This window comes from Cyprinus carpio, chromosome B4 (assembly GCF_018340385.1).
Source record: "Cyprinus carpio isolate SPL01 chromosome B4, ASM1834038v1, whole genome shotgun sequence".
In the NCBI taxonomy this organism is placed as follows: domain Eukaryota; kingdom Metazoa; phylum Chordata; class Actinopteri; order Cypriniformes; family Cyprinidae; genus Cyprinus; species Cyprinus carpio.
This window is the reverse complement of record NC_056600.1, coordinates 9,576,226-9,597,734: the sequence shown is the minus strand read 5'-3', so window position 1 is coordinate 9,597,734 and position 21,509 is coordinate 9,576,226. Positions and strand designations below refer to the sequence as shown.

Sequence of the window (21,509 nt, the reverse complement as noted above, 5' to 3'; positions counted from 1 at the left end):
CAAAGTTCAAAACCAACTGCTCATCTTATCTGACCTTACACAAACTACAGCATATCATCCTTTACTTGTCCTATCTCCACAAACTCCATTAGGCCAGCTTACTTTACCAGATTTGTTCAGTTTTGTAGAATTGGCATTACAAGTGACAACCTTACTATATTCAGTAGGCTATTATTAAAATATTTTCGAAACGAAAGCCCCTATAATAATAGACTTAGGTATGAGCAGCAGTGTTTACCATATTTATATCTTATATATATATATATATATTATATTATTTTATATATTTATATTATATTATCTTATATTCAGGCATTATTTTTTTATCTTCATTAGAAATTGAACAGGTATTAATATTCTATATTATCAAAAATTATACAAAAAGTCAAGGGGCTTAAAAAAATACATATATATTCTTTGGAAAAATATACACATTTAAAATATAATTAGAATTAGTTTTTAGCTTTTTACATTTTTTGTTTTCTGATGCAGCTAGAGATCGTTTGACCTAATGCTTAGTTTCACTGAATGCCAGAAAGTAAGGTTTGTTATTGGTAAATACATGTGTATGGAACTAAAGAAATAAAAGAATAAAAAATAACAATGCTTATCTGTTATTTTACAATGTTCATCAAAACACTACCTTGTACGAGACAGCGCAGGCGCGGAAGTGTTACGTCATTAGTCGTCATCAACCGGTCCCCCTCCTGCTCACTCCTGATTGGCTACGATTTCAGATTTCCGCCATATTCAAAATTCGTCCTATCCGTTCAGTTCACCCCCCGAATTATCAAATTTTAATTGTACTACGTTTTGTATACATAGTTTACAGTAGCGCATTCCAGGTCCACATTTTCAAATGGAAGAAACCGACGGATCTCCAGCGCCGATGGCGGAGCCGGTGAACGAAAGACCGAGGAGGTACAAGAGAAAGTCGTCGATGACGGATATCGATGCGTCTCCAGAGCGCAATTTCAAACGGTCAGGAAGATCATATCACACACTTTGTTGTTGTTGGTCTTTATTATTATTATTCCAATGCTCGCACTATTGTGTTCTGGTAACTTATCCCATTGCCAAATATGTCACTCTCTGCAAAATGCGAACTGCATTTAGATCTGGTAATAAAAATGTAACGTTTGTAACAGTTTTATCTATATATTATAAAACAATATCTAATAAGTTATTCTGTAACATGCCACTAAATGGGTGAGTATAGGTGTATGAATTTGTTGTTTTTCAAAAGTGAGAAAAACTTCCGCAATATTGTCGACTAATGAAAACAAATCATGACAGCAGTCAAGCTTACTGTAGCGTTAATGTTTTATCCCACCACACGATGGCGCTAATGCCTCAAAATATTAGCGCAGTGTTCAAGCCACAACAATAAAAATGCTCAGCTCAAGCCTCTAACACACCTGTTTTAAATGTACAATTGATTTTTTTTTTACCTCACTGAAGAGTTTTTACATAAATCGGCATTATCACTTAATCAGCTGTGTAATGCAATTGACTGACTTACTAACAACATCATTCACATTTTGGTGCCAAAGATGTTTAGAAAGTATATACACAAGTGGATTTAATAAAAACAACCAAACTAAACCGGTATGTAATAATCTGACAATATAAAATAAACAAAAACATACTGTAAGCATATTTTTTTTGTATGCAAAGACATTGATTTTGATCTTCAAATCCTTTAATCTTTTTGATTAAAAGGTTAGAATGAATGAATGACTTTAATATCTGTCAGATCTTGGTGTATAGCCATTTTACCAATATTAAACAAAGAAGACATCTGATAATGTGTCCAAGGCACCACATATAAATAGACTGTGCCAAATATATACAAGATATCTCACATAAACCCTGAGAAAGAAGCCAGAGAGCATCCAATCTGCTTTTATCACAGGCTGAAACAAGAACAGTTTATTTTGGCAGAGGGTCTGGTTTTTTCTCTCTCATGCCAAGCCTTCTGCCTGATTGGAACACCAGGAAAAGTGACCCTGTTTGCCTCTTATACAATCAGAAAACAAGAAAAATGGCATGGAAACTTTTTCAAATTTTTTGGAAAATTTGAGAGCTGCTTGCCACTTTGATGCAAAGTCATTGCTATGTGGACACTGTGATATTCTAAATGTTTTTAGTGTGTTGCTATGCAGTTGCCAGGGTGATTATTTGGGTGTCAAGAGGCATGTGCTTGGTGGCCGACGTCAAAATTGCCCTTTCCTAGATATTATACAAACTGGTCCGCAGCTAAGACTTTTAGGAAGTATAACTGTTTAAATAAATTCTTACCCAAGCAAGCATCACACATCCAACACATCAAAAGCACCAGCGTGACAAAGACGTCACCCTGTAAATAGACAAAGTAGAATCTAAAGGAATGTTCATAAGGAAGCATTCAAAAACAAAGAGTTGCATTGTATTGGATATATTTCAAGGGAACAGTAAAATCAAAATAGACTTTTATTAAATGTCATGTTTTTGGTCTTGTTTTGTCCAGTAATCCCCAAGTATGTAGTCAACAATAACCCATTTCATTTAATACGCACTGAAAAACCAGATATAGTTAAGATAAGGGCACAACGTCACTGCTTTGCACATAGCAGGACATTGTAGATGTTTAAGGCAACCGTTATCCAATTTCAGATTATCTGAAGCCCTTTATGTGGCCTTCTACAGGTTCGTCATATATGATGTCTCATATTTGACAGTGGAGACCACAACAAAGAGAGCTTTTGAAGCCGTTGTGGAGTGATCTGGATGAGTAAGTGACATATCATTCCTCCACGGCCTCTCCTTTGTTTTCTACGTAAAGCACGGTGAAACCAAACCTACTTAGCTTAACCCGAGTCCCCTTCAGTGTTTTCCCACCTTAACGTCAGTGGGATTGTGTTCTCAATGACCGAAGAAAAAAACCAATGCTGACCGTCCCCTTAAAACTAAATATTGGTTTATATGGTAATTGTGACTACTTAGGACGTCCAAAATTCAGAATAAGATACGCAAGAAGTGCAGCTGTGTTTAAATGAATTTCCATGCAACAGTGACGTCAACCTACAAGCACAAATTAGCATCTTACATGTTCCCACACTTGTATCTGATCAGCTGACACTCGAGGGTAATAACTATAGTGATGTTATGTCCTGTGGACTTCTCAGAACAGGGAAGGCCTCATATTTGGTGTATTTGTGCAGTCTGTTACATTGCCTGTGAGAGACTCTGAGGTCTTTGTGTTGATGTAACCATCACAGAGTGTGCAATTTGGTCCATATTTGTCATGCCGGTGTCCAGCGTTTCAGACAACACCTCAGCATTCCAGTCATGTTTTGAAAGCACTACACACTCATAAGATCCCTACTCGGTTTGTGAAGCTCCCAAACAGCACACATTTTGGATGTCTCTTTTATCTGATACACCTGCTTCAGGCATTGGAGGCTTTGATATTGAGCTGATGAGGGGAATCAGGTGTGTTTGATTATGGAGAATGTGCTGCTGAGGGCCTCCAGGAACAGGCTTGTGAAACGCTGCTGTTGGCATTTTACACAATATGGCTTCAGGTCATCATGGGTGTGTTTTATTCTGCCCAAGGGTTATTACCATAACCATTTCACATTTTTCCCTTTTAAAACCACAATTGATTCGCTTGAGGTAATCAAGTATTCAGTCTGCTCTAAATTTCTGTGTAAGCCAAATGTGCCAGCAAAGGCAATTATAGTGTTACGAAATATTTCAAATAAATACTGTTGTTTTACAATAATAACGCTTTCTGCATTGATAAGAGATGTTAAGCACAGCATTAGCATATTACAATGATTTCTGAAGGATCTTGCGACACTAAAATACTGGAGTAATGGCCGGAATTCAGCTTTGCCATTACAGGAATAAATTACATTTTAAAACAAAAATAGAAAACAGTTATTTTATATTACTTTATTATAACTAATATTGCCCCTTGAACACTGATGATGGTTGTTGTGATGCTGTCGTTGGGAGATTTTCTATTAAAGAAAGGTTTCCTAAAATATATTTTTTAAGTATGGATCTGAAAGTTGTGAATTTTAAGGTAATGAATTTAGCTAATATTTACATGCAAACACAAACAGTGTGCAACAAGAGGTTGTAGGGTGTTTTACAAAATCACGATTTATGACAGCAAGTTCCAATATTGGTGCATTATTCCCAAAATATGCCCTTTTCTATCACTTGTTACTCATGTATTGACCTGGTCATAGACAAGTCTGTTATCCGTATACATTAAATATGCTGTCTCTACTTTTCCGTGACTATGGTCTATTCTTCAGCAGGACAGTGTGGAATGGAGGACACTCCATCATGGTATTGGCAGCATCATTTGACCTACATATTTAGTCCCCTGTTGTCTTTAGCAGTCGAGACCACCCACATTAGAGTCTTTTTCTAGTGGACACTGATTTAGATTCTGTACTCTCTTAACACGCTTACACCCTCTGTCTGGTCAGATAATATCACACCCAGGATCACCCAGCTTCTCAGTATTCTGCTCACTGCATCACCACATTTCTCACATTGTTATTAAGAAACAACCTGTACCACATACACCGTCAGACATAATTCAACTGTAAAACACACCTTAGTTAAGTGAGTCACATTTGAACTAGTCTTTCTGTGAGAACCAGCTCCTCTCACTTGCCACAAACAGTAGATCAGTAGTGTATTAATTTGGCAAGTAGCCGTATGGTAATGCAATATATTGTTGAAAATCTTTCTCACCACCCTTTTGGCCCTGATTACGTAAGTGAACAAAAATTATTTCAGAGTAATTTGAAAGGCAGAAATATTTTCTTTAGAATAATGCTGACATGCACTTCAGGGTAATTGATCATTCTGTTGGAATGTTGCTAAAATCAACAATCCAATGGCAATACCACATAACTCTAATGATGATTTAATCGTAGTTCTGTAAATTAGCGGATAATAAATGTGAGAATGTTTTTGAAGGTTCTGTATAAAAGTTTTGGTGGGCCGTCCCATTACCATGACTGAAAAAAGAAGCGGCTCTTCTGAAAAAGGAACCCTGGGTATCTTTGCAAACATGACCTCGCTGAGGCAGTTGTCACCAGTCCCCAAATAAGGGCCCAGCCAACAATGAGGGGCAGTGCATTTGTGGGTAAAAGAGGACATGATGGAAAGGGCACATGGCTGGAAGACGGCAGAAACTGAGTGTCTTGGTGTGAGTTAGAGAGATCGGGGCTAAGTGACGCTCTGTCTGTATCAGTTCTGCAGACCATGATGCAGTGTCACAGGAGACAGAGCTACACCAGGCTTGGTGTGTGGTACGTACAGGATGTGTCTTTGCATTTATGGGCTTTTCTTTTGGGCACACTGACATTGTTGGGTTATGGACATAATAATGGATCTATAAGGTTTGGCTGCATGGTTTACGTCATTACTGCACAACCAGAGGTCAGGGTCTGGTTGGATGCTTTGTATTTGTCTGGTTTTCTGTGTGAAGAGGGAATTAAATGTTTTATTTCAAATGCCTTTAAAAGTGTAATTGTTTTGAGAATCTTATCTTGTGTTTTTCTTGCTGTAGGCCGTCTTTGAGACGAAGAAGTTCTTTTACTTTCCTGACACCCGGACCCCAGTGGGACTTCACGCTGGTGAGTAGCTTATGACATCCATATGGCTCAACTCTTTCTCAAGCATACAAAACACCCAGTAATTCTGTTCCAAGCCACTTTGCTGTCATATGAAACAGTCATATCACCTCTCCAAATACTTTATCAATACTTTTATATTGAACTAACCACTAGATAGGATTTTTCTTGATTTGGCCACAGTCTTTGATTAATTGTTTCATAATACGACTTATTGCAGTGCCTTCTCAGAAGAATAGATGCTGAAAAGAATCTTTTTAGGCGAGCCTATTTAACTATACAGTTTTTAATGCCGTAAGGAAATTAGACATGACTGTTGTATTCACTTTCACATTACCACTCTGTTTCAGTATATTACAGCCTCTAAGTACATAAAGCGGGACCAAAATTTTAATATATATATATAAAATAATTGTACATACAACAGGTGACCTTTGTATTTTAAAAGACGTGAATGCTATAGCTCCATTAATGGTGCTTTGCAACAGTTCACCAGTTTTCATGCCTCAGAAACTTTAATACTACACCCATAAGGTCATTTTTGTTAAACCTTCCATATTTTTCCTTCACGCAAGTTAGTGAGTGTACTTTCCCCTTGCCCTTTCCAAAAATTTTGGCATATATTGTGCCACTCAACCATTACGTTGTCGCCAACTGATGACATCTCAATCCTTTCATGGCATCGCGTGCCTATGGTTCAGCTGATGCACAAATTGCCACTGATACATTCCCAAGCGTCTCTCTCTCCCCCCAAATTTCCACCAAACTATATCCAAAGTTCTCATTCCCACTGAATCAGTTAAGCAGTAAATGCAAACTAGTTTGTGATTGAAAACAGAGAATAGAGCCAGATTAGAGCATTCCATAGTTTATGAAGGCCTAGTGAAATGCAATCCATCTCTCATCTGTAGAAAAACTGGGGGATAGAAAGACGGACCGCTTTATCCCATGCCAAGTGTTCCTTTGATATGAATTTTTTTTTTTTTTTTTTTTGTGAATACACACATTAGCTCATCTAGTGGGCACATGGGCCTCATTAGGCTTACAGCTCAAGCGTCATTATCTCACCTTCAAAACCCTGCCTAGGTGAAAGAGTATTCCTCCCTCCTCTTATTCCATCTCAGACTCCTGGAATATAAAAGCGTAGAATCTTTGTCTTCAATGTGGAAGTAGTTCTTCTGGTTAAGGCCGTCTGCATGGCCGCAGGGTGAACAAGGTGGTGCAACAACAGATGGAATATGCAGGAAGCGGCCTGCAGACCTATGTGATACTGCTGGATTTACATTTGATAGCTTGTTATGCCAACATGTTATGATTGTGATGTGAAAAAATCTGTCTCAGACATGTTCAAACGTCTGGTTTCATTGTCTTCTAATATTAAAATTTATGTTGCATAATTTTAAGGTCTTTAAGTTAATCTGGTCATTTAAGCAAACTAAGGTAGTTCTTATGATATTTATTTGTTGGTTTGGCATTCATACAACAAATGTGTTTTTTTTTTTCTTCTGTAGCATCTAGATTACTGTTACAATGTGAGTCAAACTGATTGCAGAAGACACAGGAAGCAGCTTGAGACAACTGAACATTATACTTTCATTTTATATATAAAAAAAAATGTGCCTAAAAGTCTTTTTTGTAAAGGTGACATGCTTAAGTTGCAGCATTGGTTCTACTGATGGCATCAGTTTGGGATGAGACTACCTGAACAATGGTAGCTTGAGGAGAAACCTGTTTGGAAACAATTTTTCCAATTCTGTAGGCCAATTAAAATTCTAACTTTAAAGATTTCCTTTTTCACTTTTGAAACAACTTTTCAGGCTGTATTATTTTTCAGCCCCTTTCTAACAACCACTGTCCACTGTTCACATCCAGTCCTGTTCACATACTGATGGAAGTCCCATCCTACTTATTTCTCTAATTGAATATCCAGTTTTACTTGGAAAATGGTCGCATTACAGAAGTTAAATGGGTTGCAAACACCATTTCATGTTGACTTTTCCATTTCATTTTTTGCTTTTTAGACTTTTTCCCCTCACTGATTGGTAATCAGTGTTCTCTCTCTAACAGATGGGCTTTGTGCATACTGATTTTATCCAGATATGTCAAAATCACAATATGAAAACCACATGTTTTGGCCATCATGTGCACAAACTCTTCATCCTAGCTCTTACTGACTCCTGCAATATGCAGAGTGTCCCAAAAACGTGACTTTGATTGAGCTGGTTTGTAATAATCTCATGTTTTATGTGCCAGCAGCTGTTTGCTCTCATAAATTTTTTGCAGTAATATCCATTTATGGTTTGTCCACCAGGAACATGCAGTTTGGAGCCAAAATACACGGCTTCTCTTTGTTGCTCTCAGTTTTCTTTCTTCTCATTGTGAAGCTTTAGTTTTAGTGATTTTTTTTTTTTTTTATGCTTTCCAATGTTGACCTATTTTTTTTTTATTTTACATACATTATCTAAATAAACTAGCAGTATCGGTGCCACTTGTAAACTTACAGACTATTAGCTTTTCTCCTTTCTCAGAAAACAAAAAAGCAGCCGCTTTTCTGTGTTATCTATTAAAACGTTCAAAACCAAACACCATAAGTAACCTGTGATTCACTCAGTAGCTCAGCTTCTGATTGGCCAGCAATCATTACTGTCAACCAAAACCCTCCAGTCAGGGTCTTGATTAGTTCTCCCTGTTGTCTGTGAATGGGGATTTGCTAAATGATAGCTTGTCATTTTTTGTTTCAGCGTGTTTGCCAACTTGTTCGCCATCAATGGGTCTGATGTTAAATTAGCCTAATCTACTCATTGCTTCAATGAAACTCGAGGTGAACTGGCTATAGGGTGTTTTGGTTTTGATCACATGACTTAAATGCTTTCGCCCTTTAAGAAAACAAAGAGCTCATCAAGCAGTACTTCTGTTAGTGGCAGGAACATTAAGAATAGGGGCTTTTCAATTGATAACTGTCTCATAAATACAACTTTAATTGACTTACAAACTAGCCCTGTTTGGTAAGTGTTAAATATAAAGGCGTAATGTAGATTATGGGCACATTTGCGTTAAAACTACCACCCGTTTTTTAGTATGTAGCTTCACTCTGGATGAATAGTCAAGATTTACTAACATTCAGAAACCTCCTACTTTACTTGTTGGTTTAAAAATGATATTTTGTCTATTGCTTGTATACATACATAATTATTGAATAAAATACAAAATGTTGTTTCATTATAATGCAAAAAAATCAATCCATGTGGGTTTAGTTATATGGAGGGACTGATGTCTTCTTGGGAGGTTCATTAAACTATAACTCAGCCACCAACTAAACTGTCTTTAAAATGGCCTGTGTTGAAAAGTTTTGTAAGGTGGTTTTGGGGAAAGTCTAGTAAAGAGAACATACGCCAATAACAGAGACCCTGAGGGCTCTCGGTGGCCAACGCAGTGCTGCAAAAAAGTTTATAACCCCTTCACACCCTGCACACACTCCACAGGTAGAATTTTCACTAGCCAGATGCCCCACCAGCCCCCGACTCACACACACAGGTGCTAAAATGCCTCAGGGATAATGATGTCTTTCCTGAGTCTTACTGGACCTCCTTAGGAGCCATTGTAACCCGTAATACCAACTTTTGAGGTAGCACTTTGCATATTCTTCAGGAAACTAAAGGAAAATTGTAGAGAAGTTGACAAAAGAATGTCTTCCTTGGTTCCTCTCTCAAAGCCAGAACGTTTTTACAGTTTTTGTAAGTGTCGCCTTTTAGTTTAGATGTGTATTGTGCTTCAGATTCTTAAAGGTTGTTTTCCTTTTTGCAGAAACGCAAGCGTAGAGAGAAGGACGATAAGGACGATGTGGACACTGTCAGTCTATGCAGCTTTGACTTCAAGGTAAGAAAACCAGCAAAACAACATTGGGCAGATTTGGCACAAATGATTTATCAAAATACACAAATCAAGAGGTCTTGCTTTTTAAATTACTCCCCGAAGTCAGTCCATCCACAAAATGCTTCAAAACAACATCAAAGTCTCATTATAACATCAAAAAAGAAAAAAAAAGCCCCTCTCTGCCATATTTGTCAGCTAAATCAAAGCCATTTTGCACAAGAATCCTAGATGAAATCACTTGTTTGTGGCAGAAATCAAAGCCTTTTAACTTTAAACTGGAGGAATTTAATCTTAGAAAATCTTTCCACTGGTAATCCAAAAGGTCATTTCCATGATAACTGTCAGTAATTATCCTCATTTCAGCAAGGGCTTAATTAAGACTCGCTGCTGTGTAAACTAACAAGTGGTGTAATTTGACTCTGCATTGATCTTGACTCCTCTCTAGTTTATTTTTGTACTTTTCTCCTTCTGAAAGAGAACAGTTGACATATTAATACACATCCATAGCAACCCAATGTTTTTACGGTTTAGTAAGAGGTCGCACTGAGCACACCCAGATCCTCTGTACTTTGACAGACAGGAGAACAATATAAAGGAGATGACTTTCATCAGTCTTGCGCCTACGAGATGAGAGAGCTCTGATTCACCAGAGCCTACATGCCTTAAGGAATGGAAAAAAAAAGCTGGCGAAGGTTATTGCACAAACACATCTCATAACAAAATGCCCAACATTGGCAAAATGTATTCTTTTTAGTACAGTATTGCTAGAGTGGGAGATCATAAATCATAGATGGATCCAGTAAAGAAAAGCCATGCAGGTTTGGAATGAATTGAGGAATAAGGTCTCGTTGCCTTTACTTCACATCTTTGAAATGTTTCAGTCACTTGTTTATTCTGACCAAGATTATTCTAGAGTGAAACTTGTTGTGCATTAAACAAAAGTACCCAACTCCCTTCCCCACACCTTTGAGAGTGCAATTTGGAGGAGGTGGGGGTTTTGTACAATCACCTGTCCTGCAGACACCCTTTTTATTTTCCTCTGCACTCCCCTCAGGGCTTGTTCTGATGAATTTACATTGTCATCCTGAGAATGTCAAATTGAGATTTGCTAAATGCATACTTCTCTTTTTCTGCTTAATGCAACTGCCAAATTTGCACAATGTACAAAAATATGCACAAGTGTCAATGTTGTCTATAAATGGTCACAGTTGAAGTTCTTACTCTGTGACTAATTTAACTTGCGTAGCTTAAAGTCTGATCTGATTCAGTTCAGATTGCGATGTATTGTTTGTGTCTGTGAGAATGAGGAAAGAGTCTGTAAACGTGTTTGGGATGCGTCCTGACTCTGTTGTGTGTCTGGACCAAGGATGTGTTATTAGTTACCTGCTCTGTTTGGTGGCAACCACCTCTGTTGAGGGTGCGTTGACTCAATTGGTGTTAAATATACTTGAGATCAGGATGGGTGTGATTTTTATCTGTTTTTCTGTAGATGGAGTTTTGGTGGCACACCAAAATAAAAAAACGACTAAAAAGCACATTATGGTTCCATGTGTTCAGCGAACCTATTGTAATAATAAAATTAATGTTAATGTGCCACATATTTACATTTTGTAAGCATCATAGAGGATCATATCATGGATGGAAAAAGGCATACAAGATCCCAAACAGAAGATGGATGAATGGGGGGTGGGCCTTGAAGTATAGATGGCAATTGATAGAGTGATTCCAGAGAAAAATAGCTGGTGTTGATGTACACCTACACATTCAGACGTCACACACCTACAGCCTATTCCCAGTACGGGCTTGTCTTGTGACCACACCTTTGTTACAATAGATGCGATTTCCTGCAACACTGAGAAGAAACCGAAAGCTTCAAAGACTCGGACAGAAGAGGTTTTATTATAAAATGTATAGATAGTATACCTAATGCATCCTGGAACATCCAGCCACGAAGAAATAAAATTTGAAATTCCATCAGTCACCTGAACCGCAGTACTATTGAATTATCCACTAGGGGGCAGCACTACAACCCACAGCACACCTTTTTGCTCGTTGCCTATTCACCAGAGGTTTATCAGATCATAGCAAGTTAGCTCACATTTTCCTGTTAGGCAAGCTCACACACGGCCTGTATAAAGCGAGTCACTCTTGTGTGCTGGTGTTTAGCACTTAAGTAGGAGTGCTGTGTTTGTGCTTCACACCCAGATGTCCAGCTGTCATGGGTGTCGAGGTGTTAGCCCGCAGGGGGTGCAGGCTGAACCAAGCTCTCATGCAATATGACTACCACACCTCTCGTCAAAACACGCCGAGAACAGTATGATAGTGTCTCCCCATGGGATGAGCAATGAAGGAACACTGTTATTGATATCACCTAAACTGAAAGCCCCATTTGATTTTTAGCCATACATATTCAGGTTTTTTTTTGTTGTTGTTGCACAAACATTATGTGCTGAGTAGTCACATGATTATTAAAGCCATTAACTGCTGCTAAATCGGCTATGAATTTCTAGGACCAACATCAAATATACTTATGGCAAAGATGGGTCAAAAAGTATTATTAAAATCATGTATTCTTTTGTTTAATTTGTTTTATATTTATTCATTAGCAAACACTTTTATCCAAGGTGACTTAGAATGAAGAATACAAATGATTTATCATGAGGAAATAACATGACAAGTGTTGAAACATTGAAACATCAAACATTGTCCTAAATAGTACAATTTATTACAGTGTAACTAAATAAAAACATGCAAATTATATTTGTATATTTAAATATTATTTATAATATACACACAGAAATGTTATACAAACTGTAAATTGCACTATAAAAATGACACACACAACATTTTACTCAAGTTCGTATATAGTATATAAATAGTATATAAAAATGTTTAAGCTAATTTCACTTGTTTAGTAAAGCTACTTGTAGTGATAAAATTAATGACATTGACATTGGTTAATGTGCCATATATTACTATGTTTTACTGCAACTCACATAACTTCACAAGTTTACATTTATCTGATTTTGTCGATTAGTCATCTAATTTATGTTGCGCTTTCAGTTTCTTAATTTATAAGAGGATGTTGCAGATGCTTTTCTGAGGAACTGAGAAGGATTGATAAAGGGCTGGTTTACTTTAAAATGAAAACCTTGTCATTTGCTCACCCTCATGTTGTTTCAAACCCATATGATTTTTTTCTTATTCTGTGGAACACAAAGAAAGATGTTTTGAAGAGTGTAGTTGGTCATTGTTAATGTAGTTGGTTTTGGTTTTAGTTGGTTTTCAGTACACTTTCAATTCAATTAGTTGAAGAAAAAAAAAGTATGTAAATGTGATTTTTTTTTTTTTTTTAATACACACACACAATGAAAATACACTGATTAGTTGTGAAAATAGGGAGTGTAATGTTTTGAATAATACAATAACATAACATGGAAACTGAACACAGCCTCATTAGCAAATAACCCTGCTTCCGTTTGACCCGTCCACTGAGCACTGGAAGGTGTCCTGATCCAAACACACTAATGCATGTCCTGTTTCACACAGTTGTATTGACACAGGAGGGTGAGCTTAGAGTCTGCACATCGTTCATCTCCATTTGCTTAGAACACATCCCAACGCTTTCACACTTTTTAACACAAACCTCTCTTAAAACGCCAAATCCATTTGCACAGCTGAAGTTAATACCTCTTGCTGACAGTGTGGGAAGGTAGCAGTAAAAGGTTTGGGTCTGTAGTGAACCAGTTCTAGTGGATTTTTGGTCACCCAAATGTGGAGGTCAATGGCTGTGCGGTTTTGTGTACGCTGAGAAAAGCAGCTTTTGTTAAGCAGGATTTATGGCGTGGTCTGGGTCAGTTTCTGGTTCGGACCAGTGAAACCTTTTGATTTATCAGACCTCCAATACACAGACAGCCACCAGTGCACTGTGTGTGTGTGACCCCCTCAGCCCTGATTGATATTGTAATTGATTATCCCCCCTCCCCTGCTGATGATGAGTAGGTGATAACGACCCTGTTCTTCATTAGGCAGATCTCACTTTCACTCACCATAAAGCTAGACTGTTTCGCATTGTATCTTAAAACTTTTACTGCAAACTGGGAAATATGGGAGGTTTAGTTGGTTAGTTTAAGGTCCAAAATTACTTTAATTAGGGTTTAAATCTAAGTTTTTAAGAGAGAAAATGAGTTTATAAAAATGAAAAGGATTATTTAGTAAACAAGTTTTTACAAAATGTTTATATGCTCTCCTACTTTGTGGAACAAGAAATGTTTTGATAATACATTTCTGATTCGGTAATATCTAGTAGACTGGATCTTTGTTGATATGAGGTTGCAGAGATAGTCAGGTTTTCTCAGACTTTGTCTCTTCAGACTCTTTTACATATCCCCTCCTCCGCCCTCTTGCCATTGGTGAGTTTACATCCTGACTCCGCCCCTTTCAAAACTCTTTATATGAGCACTCCCTACCTCTCACATCCCTAGAACAAAGTTAGAGATTGTTAGAGTACACACACCGAGAGTGTGTTTAGAAGTTAGAAAGCTCCGCTCAGGCGGACAATCACAAGTTAGGGGGACTGCGAGATTTTCAGACCCCTTATGTTACATCACGTATTTATTTAAGAATCACTTGTGGATTATTGCCGACTCTTGGAAATAACAGAAACCAACCAGTGGATTTTATTGAAAGAAATGGTGGCTTACGATGAACCCTGTGTGGTACCTATCAAACGGACTCTACAGAAGATAGACTACCAGAATCAGACTTGCAAAGAACTAGAGGTGAGACCCAAAGATTAATCACAAATTCTGTCCTTTTTTTTTTTTCTTTTGCTCCATGATAAAAACATGTTTGAGTTCCTTTACTTTCTTTATAAGCCAAGTCAGAACCTTGCCCTGTTGTTATCTGGTACACACACTTGCCTTTAAAGGAGTAAGTAGTATAGGGGAGTTTCTGAGTGAGTGATCGGCAACTCAACAAGGCTAAAGGTCTTCTCAGCCACTGAGTTACTGGTTTACATTTTAACTTGTCATTGTGCTAAATGTGCTTATACAGGAAGTTTAAAGCCTGTGTGTTTGGCTGTACACCTGAGCAAAAGTTTTGCAGGTATATTAATGGTTTGAGGAGCCCCTCAGGGTATTTTTTGAAGGAGTGAGAGCATGCAGAGATGAAGATTCCAGCTATCTGAAAGCAATCACAGCCCATACCCCAGGTGTGCTTGAACCCTGCTCTGAGTATTTAGAAATGCATTTAAGACTCAGAAAATAGGCTTTTATCTCACTTCTTTTCAGCAGGCTGCTATTCCTATTTGAGGTTTCAATTCGGATTCGGAAATGGCCACAGAAATGGTTTAGTTGTCGGGAAAGCTAAAGCAGAAGTATCAAATTATGAATGAATCAGGAGATTTTAAGGAAGTTGTGGCTCAAGGCTGAGGAACATTATCTAGAGCTCGGTTCCCCTCAATTTTTCTTATCACAAATTATTGTTTGTTTGCCAGGTAATCATGTTCATGGCAAAATACCATAGACTTATCTTTTTTTCACAGCCAATAATAACAATAGACTAACTGTACTCCTAAAAAAAATCTTTCACGTATTAGAATTAAAAAAAATATATATATATTTTTTTATTATATTACTTAATTTTCCTTTACTTTTGGGGGTCATTCCCAATGGAACCTTTAGCCAACATTTAGCCAACTTCTAGTCACAATTTTGTCCCCAACGTATAGCTAAAGCAAACACACTCACACATTACTTAACAGCAGTAGTCTAAATACTGGTTCCTGTGGGGGAGGCTTCCCCCTGCTAAGTTCTCCCAGTGCGACTCTCCCAGGGGGTCTCTAAGAGTCAACACAGCCAGAAATAGCCACACTATCAGACTGTCTGTCTGCCTACATGTCGCGCTTTCCACTAGATAATCTAGAATTTAAAAAAATGGTTTATTAATTCAGGGTTTCCCTAAACAGCAGGAACAGTGCAATAGGCAGCAGCAAGAGTGCGATCATTTGCTTAGAGCCAGTGATGGCTCACACAGGTACTGTGGTGCTCATTTAAATTCAGTTTTGAGCCAGACTGCTTCCTCTGCGGTCAGTCTCCCCAACATCTTGTGTTTTTGGCCACCAGTGGAGAAGGTTCAGTTGTGGTCTTCATGTTTACTTGCATGATATGTTACAGCAGAGGAAGGGCAGGCGGATCTGGGTGGCCAAGTCCAGTTCGGCTTGGGCCACAGTTGCAGTTCCTGCTAAAATAAAGTCGTAGATCTGCTTTGCAGCTGTCTCCGATTGTTGGAGGAATGGTTCCTTGGTTTCATTTTGCCAAGATGAGAACAACACATCCTTTTTTATATATTTTCAGCAGCTGGAAAACCATCCAGCACTGGAAAATCAGTTGAAATGTGCATGTTTAAAAAGTGCAAGCACATAGTGCTTTTTGTTCTGGTTGTTTGAAAGACGTAAACTTTTTTTTTTGACGACAAAGCTCACATTGTGCCTAGAATGGTAGGAGAATTTTTCAGTCAGATCTCTAGAGTGTAGGATCAATGTCTCAGATATCCTTTGCTTTGATTTTTCTCCCCTTCTCAGGTCTGTTGAAGTTGGCTGGAGGCCCAGTCATTATGGATATAGGGTTTGAGAGTGCTCACCTCCCCCTCTTCCAGGGGGTTCAGGTGTGCCTGTCTCTCTCACGCAAGGGCTACAGGGCCTGCCTCAACATGAAGCCATAAACAGCTCTTAATAGTGGAAAGGAGGGAGAGGAACAGAGTAGAAGGGAGTGCACCCTGTTTAAAGTCCTGGGTCAAATCTGTAACTCACCGTGGTGGTCCATCTGACCCACATAAGTACACACAACCAACAGCTCTTAAACATCTCTTTGAGAGAGCAAATTTGTCTCTGTTAAGTGAACAACCACCCTGATCAGGGGGGCCTGTTTGCTATAGTTAGGCTATGTTGTCGAGTGTGTGTGGGTCATCAGTGTGGGACAGCTGACTGAGGTCTCCTGCATTCCAGTCATGCCTCTTGAACCTTGAGTCTCCAGGGTTGCAGTCAGAGAGGGGTCTTTGTTTGTGTTTGTATGTGTAGGTATATATATAATTTTTTTTGCTGAGGGGGACAATCACACGTGACAACAGCTGCTGCCTCCAGAGGCTGGAGCTTCCACCTAGCTGTCTGTTGCCCAGGAAACACCAATCACCCTGACCTCCGGTTGACCCCTTCACACCCGCAACAATGGAGAGTGTATCCAGTGACTCATACGATAACCTCTGTTTATGTGAGGCAGAAACTTGTGTTGGCAGTTGTGCAGTTAATGAAGCACTAAGGAATCTGTTTTGGTCAGTAGGGGGTGATTAAGTTTTAACGTTTATTTCCATCTTTGTGTCTCATAGGAACCCTGTACTAAGCGTGTGCGGCCTCTCGGCCGAGTGACCTCGCTGGCGAACCTCATCTCTCCCGTGAAGAATGGGGCCGTCCGACGCTTCGGCCAGACCCTCCAGGCCTCGTTTCGGGGCGATGGGCGGTCTCCGGGCGTGCCCCAGCAGAAACCCTGCAGCAAGGCCGCTGCTCCCACACCACCCAAGCGACGAAACAGCACGCTCTGGTCCGAGACCCTGGACGTCCATCAGAAAGGAACCTTTTCCACCAAAGAGATTAAGAGACAAGAGGTGAGGAATCCAGACAGCACTGAGAAACCTAGACTATTAAATCCACTTTTAGTCCCCCTGCCAGACGCTACTGAATCAGGCCTGTGTGACTTATTAAACCCAAAGGGCCTGGGGCTTGGAAAGCGCCCTGTACCTCCTCTCGCTCCGTTTTTATTCTGCCTCGCTTAACCTCTCTTGGCCTGGCTGTGTTTTTTTGGCGTGTGTTCTTGGCACACAGTGGAATGGAGCTGATAGAGTCCGGCTGCATTCTGGCGTCTCAGAGTCAGACGTACAGTGCTAACACAGACTGGCTGGTCTGACGCACAAAGCCTCCACCTCTCATTCACAACTAGACCTAGTAATCAGACATTACAGCAAACTGTGAGCCCCTCAAATATTTCCCACCAAAGGGAGGAATCAGACAGATATCTAGGGAGCTTGACTAAAAATACCCAAACAGTTTTCTTGGTAATTAATGTGACTGTTCGTTTTTTGTGTCTCTCCAGGCTATTTTTGAGCTGTCTCGAGGAGAACAGGACTTGATTGAAGACCTGAAATTAGCCCGAAAGGTTTGTCCATTTCAAAAAATTTTTGTTAGAACATTTAAAGCAAACAGACCGAATAAGCTCTTGGCTGTGCTTTCAGAGTCAGATACATTGGCTCACTTTCTTCCTCCATTTATAGCCAAAAATGTCTCTCCCTGTAAAATTAGAAGCTGCTATTATTTACTCATCATTTTCTCCTTTTGTGTGTCCAGGCATACCATGACCCAATGCTGAAACTTTCTATCATGTCTGAGGAGGAGCTGACAGCCATCTTTGGAGACTTGGATGCATATATTCCTCTTCATGAAGGTGAATATTGTACACAACACCTTATTGTTTTCAATGAATTTGACGACAAGTAGTGCTAACTCATTCTTTACCCAATCAGATCTTCTCGCTCATTTGGCAAAGGCTACAGGCCAAGATGGCACAGTGGGACAGATCGGCAAGATTGTTGTGGACTGGGTAATTATCTCCTGATTGTCCTTTCATTTTTATAAAAGGCACACTAACTTTGTTAGATTGTCAAGACTAATTCTCGCTTTGCTCCACAGCTGCCAAGGTTAAACGCGTACAGAGCATATTGCAGTAACCAGCTGGCCGCCAAAGCCTTGCTTGACCAGAAGAAACAGGACCCACGGGTTCAGGACTTCCTACAGCGCTGCCTTGAGTCACCTTTCAGCAGGAAACTAGACTTGTGGAGCTTCTTAGACATCCCTCGTTCACGACTGGTCAAATACCCCCTTCTTCTGAAAGAGATTTTAAGACACACGCCACCAGATCACCCAGACACAGCAAGCCTTGAGCAGGCAGTAAGTTCAGACACAAACCTAGTAACTGTACTCTTTCAAATTGAGTCGTTTAGGTGTCATTTGATGTTAATGCTGCCTTTGTTCCTCGTCTCCAGATAAGCATCATTCAGGCCGTGTTGGCTGACATAAACCTGAAGAAAGGGGAGTCCGAGTGTCAGTACTATATCGATAAGCTGGAATATTTGGATGACAGACAGAAAGACCCTCGCATAGAGCAGTGCAAGAGCCTGCTTTGCCATGGGGAACTTCGCAACAAAAGTGGCACGGTGAGTTTTTGCCTTCAATACAAACACACCCAAAACAGCCCAAACCACTAGGGGCAAATCACTTGTCTTTTATTCACTGGAAATATAAATACACAAACCACCATATTCCAAATAAGGCCATTAGAGAGTGGGAACTGGCTGGATTTTTTTTTTTATCAAATGAATGAATGAATGGGGAGTGTTTGTTTGAGAGCACCAGGGGAGAAAATTGTTAATACTTGCAAATCAGCCCAATGTTGAAACAACACGTCAATAACCAGCTCTCTCTTTTTCCCCTTTGTCCTCTTTTTAGAAGTTGCATGTGTTTCTCTTCACGGAGGTTCTGGTCTTGACCCGGCCTGTTACGCGGAACGATCGTCATTGTTTCCAGGTGTACCGCCAGCCGATCCCAGTGCAGGATCTCGTATTGGAAGACCTGCAGGACGGAGACGTCCGCATGGGCGGCTCGTTCCGAGGGGCCTTTAGTAATGGCGATAAAGGTAAGGTTGATGACTCTCAACGTCAAGCTGATCACATTTTCCTTTTGTCATTTCGTGTTTCCTTTTGCTCATTGGAATATCTTTTCCCTCCTTTAGCCAAGAACATCTTCCGGGTACGCTTCCAGGACTCATCTCAGGGCCAGTCCCACACACTGCAGGTCAATGACATCTTCCACAAGCAACAGTGGCTCAACTGCCTCCGCACTGCCATGTTGACCCAGAAAGATTCGCCGCTTCCAGAGAGTGAATCCTTGTCCACCCCTGCCAGTAACGAAGTTTGCACCAAACGGCGCTCGTCTACTGTCTCCACCATCATCCATATGGAAGAGACAGATGAGAACTGTCCACGGGCCGCGGCCTCTGCCCCTTCGTCCCCCAGCTCTGAGGAGCCCCCCAGCCCCACACCCTCCGCAACCTCCACTCTCTCCTCATCCTCTTCATCATCTTCAATATCCGGCCCTTTCATGCCCCGCAAATCCAAAAAAGACAAACGTTCAATCTGCTCGTTGGGCAAGAGAAAGGAGACCATGGTGTAAAGACTAAGCTATGGAGTGGCACTGTGTGGAGGACTTGTATTTATGTGTGTGTATGGACTGTGTGTTTCTACAGCAGTGTTTTTGTTACTGTCCACAATGGCAGCTATTATTACCAAATCCCTCCCCCAAAACCCTCCCAGGTCCATGTGGGCCGCACCAGTACCAGAAAGACAGTATTCGTGAGGCAACTGTGTGGATCTCAAGGGATTGAAGATTGAAGACACATCCCGTCTTGTTTATTGTTGATTTGGTCATATTTGTGTTTTATTTTATTATTATTTTTTTTTTTTGTAATTAAAGTTTTACTTTAAAACTTCTCAATAAGATATTTACTGTAGCTCTTTTTTGTTTTTATTAAAAGCACTGTGTTTAGCTTTTAGAAGGGAAGAATACCCACTGAGAAAAAAAGATGAAATATCCAAAGCAATGAATACTTTGTGAAAGTCTGATTCATAGCTCTACTGGAAGGCAAGTCTTACAAGTACATTCCCATTAAACGGATGTTTTATCAGCTCCATTTTATATTTGAATCAGAAGGTATAATTTTTATCAAGACAAAATGCTACGTTTTGTAGCAATTTGATTTCAAACTGTCCAAATGGAAAATTTGCTATTTTGTTAATGCAGAAATCAAACCTGAGCCATAAGTTTTCCACCCCCCCCCCACCAAAAATGATGGATGAATATTTATTGTAGCATCTTGCATGGAGCTTTACTTGTTGAGTCCTGCCTGTGTTATCATGAGGGCCCAGTGCATGTACATGCTTGTCAAAGCAGAAAGTTGTTGTAGAAACGGACTAGAAGTTCGGATAGAAGAAAAGTTGAATGTTGAATGAGGGCTTGAGAAATGTTGATGTGAGATTTAGAAGGAAACTTTGGAATAGAGTTGGATACGACTAGATGGACTTGATGATTGGCGCTACTCGATATTCGCAACCATTCATGGACATTGGTTTGCTGTTTTCATATTTTCGTAGTGTCTTCATGAAGTAGGAAGGTTTGATACACTGGTTTAAAAGCCAAGATGTTGTTTTGAGAAGGAAAATGAAAGTATGTTTAGGAGAATGAACTGTTTAAAGAAGGTTAAAGTATGTTATGACCACTTCAAAATGTTTGTAAAAGTTTGTAAATGAGATGGGATGTACATTATTGAGAAGGACTGTGGTGGCCTGTGTGTACAGTATGTGGTGTAAAAATCAACTATTAAAAGAACAATAAAGTGTCTGTGTAAGATTTGCATCTGACAACAGAGTTCTTCTCTTTCTTCTGATGAGAAATGTTGCTCTACACTACAACATAAACCCAGTTTTCCAAAAGCATGCCAGACATTACAAAACCTAAACTTATAACATGCCGATGCGATGAGAAAGCTTTCTTGAAACGGTTTCCATAAATTCCAGGTAGACAGGCACTCAATAAACATACAGACACAAATTCACCCATACGCAGGTTAATTGTCAAACTACTTCTGTGTTTTTCTCTGCTCACAATTAATCACTCAAAAGCTCTTTAAACAAATCCCCCAATGTAGGCGACATGCCCAAATCATCTTCTATTTTTAGCGTTTCGATGATTTTCATACTCTGAATCTGTGTCTTATCCAGTTCCACTGCCCTATACCCCCTCTCCATTTCATCTAGAACTTGGCAGCTGCATAAAGCAAGTGTATTAAATACATACTTTCATTTATCTCCATGAACCCCCTTCACTGATGG

At 39.5% G+C, this 21,509-nt stretch overlaps 1 protein-coding gene across 3 annotated transcripts; it reads left to right on the top strand.

Annotated features, from left to right (window-relative positions):
- Positions 1–744: 744 nt before the first annotated feature.
- On the top strand, positions 745–21,038 carry LOC109089151 (neuroepithelial cell-transforming gene 1 protein-like). 3 transcript variants are annotated; one of them, XM_042721877.1, is made up of 11 exons: positions 745–981; positions 5,582–5,648; positions 9,450–9,521; positions 16,902–17,177; positions 17,663–17,725; positions 17,914–18,010; positions 18,090–18,166; positions 18,256–18,513; positions 18,609–18,779; positions 19,072–19,258; positions 19,355–21,038. In XM_042721877.1, the coding sequence occupies exons 1-11, from the start codon at positions 860–862 to the stop codon at positions 19,792–19,794; spliced, it is 1,830 nt and encodes a 609-aa protein (XP_042577811.1). In that variant the 5' UTR covers positions 745–859; the 3' UTR covers positions 19,795–21,038. The 3 variants fall into 3 exon arrangements, with proteins under 3 accessions (XP_042577811.1, XP_042577812.1, XP_042577813.1); XM_042721878.1 differs by lacking the exon at positions 745–981 and adding an exon at positions 5,263–5,321; XM_042721879.1 differs by lacking the exons at positions 745–981; positions 5,582–5,648; positions 9,450–9,521 and adding an exon at positions 13,993–14,299.
- Positions 21,039–21,509: the final 471 nt, after the last annotated feature.

Excerpts from the sequence above, each read along its gene's own strand:
- LOC109089151 (XM_042721877.1), top strand. The coding sequence starts at position 860 with ATGGAAGAAACCGACGGATCTCCAGCGCCGATGGCGGAGCCGGTGAAC. Across the intron at positions 17,178-17,662 it reads AAGAGATTAAGAGACAAGAG|GCTATTTTTGAGCTGTCTCG; the intron begins GTGAGGAATCCA and ends GTGTCTCTCCAG. Across the intron at positions 18,011-18,089 it reads ATATATTCCTCTTCATGAAG|ATCTTCTCGCTCATTTGGCA; the intron begins GTGAATATTGTA and ends TTACCCAATCAG.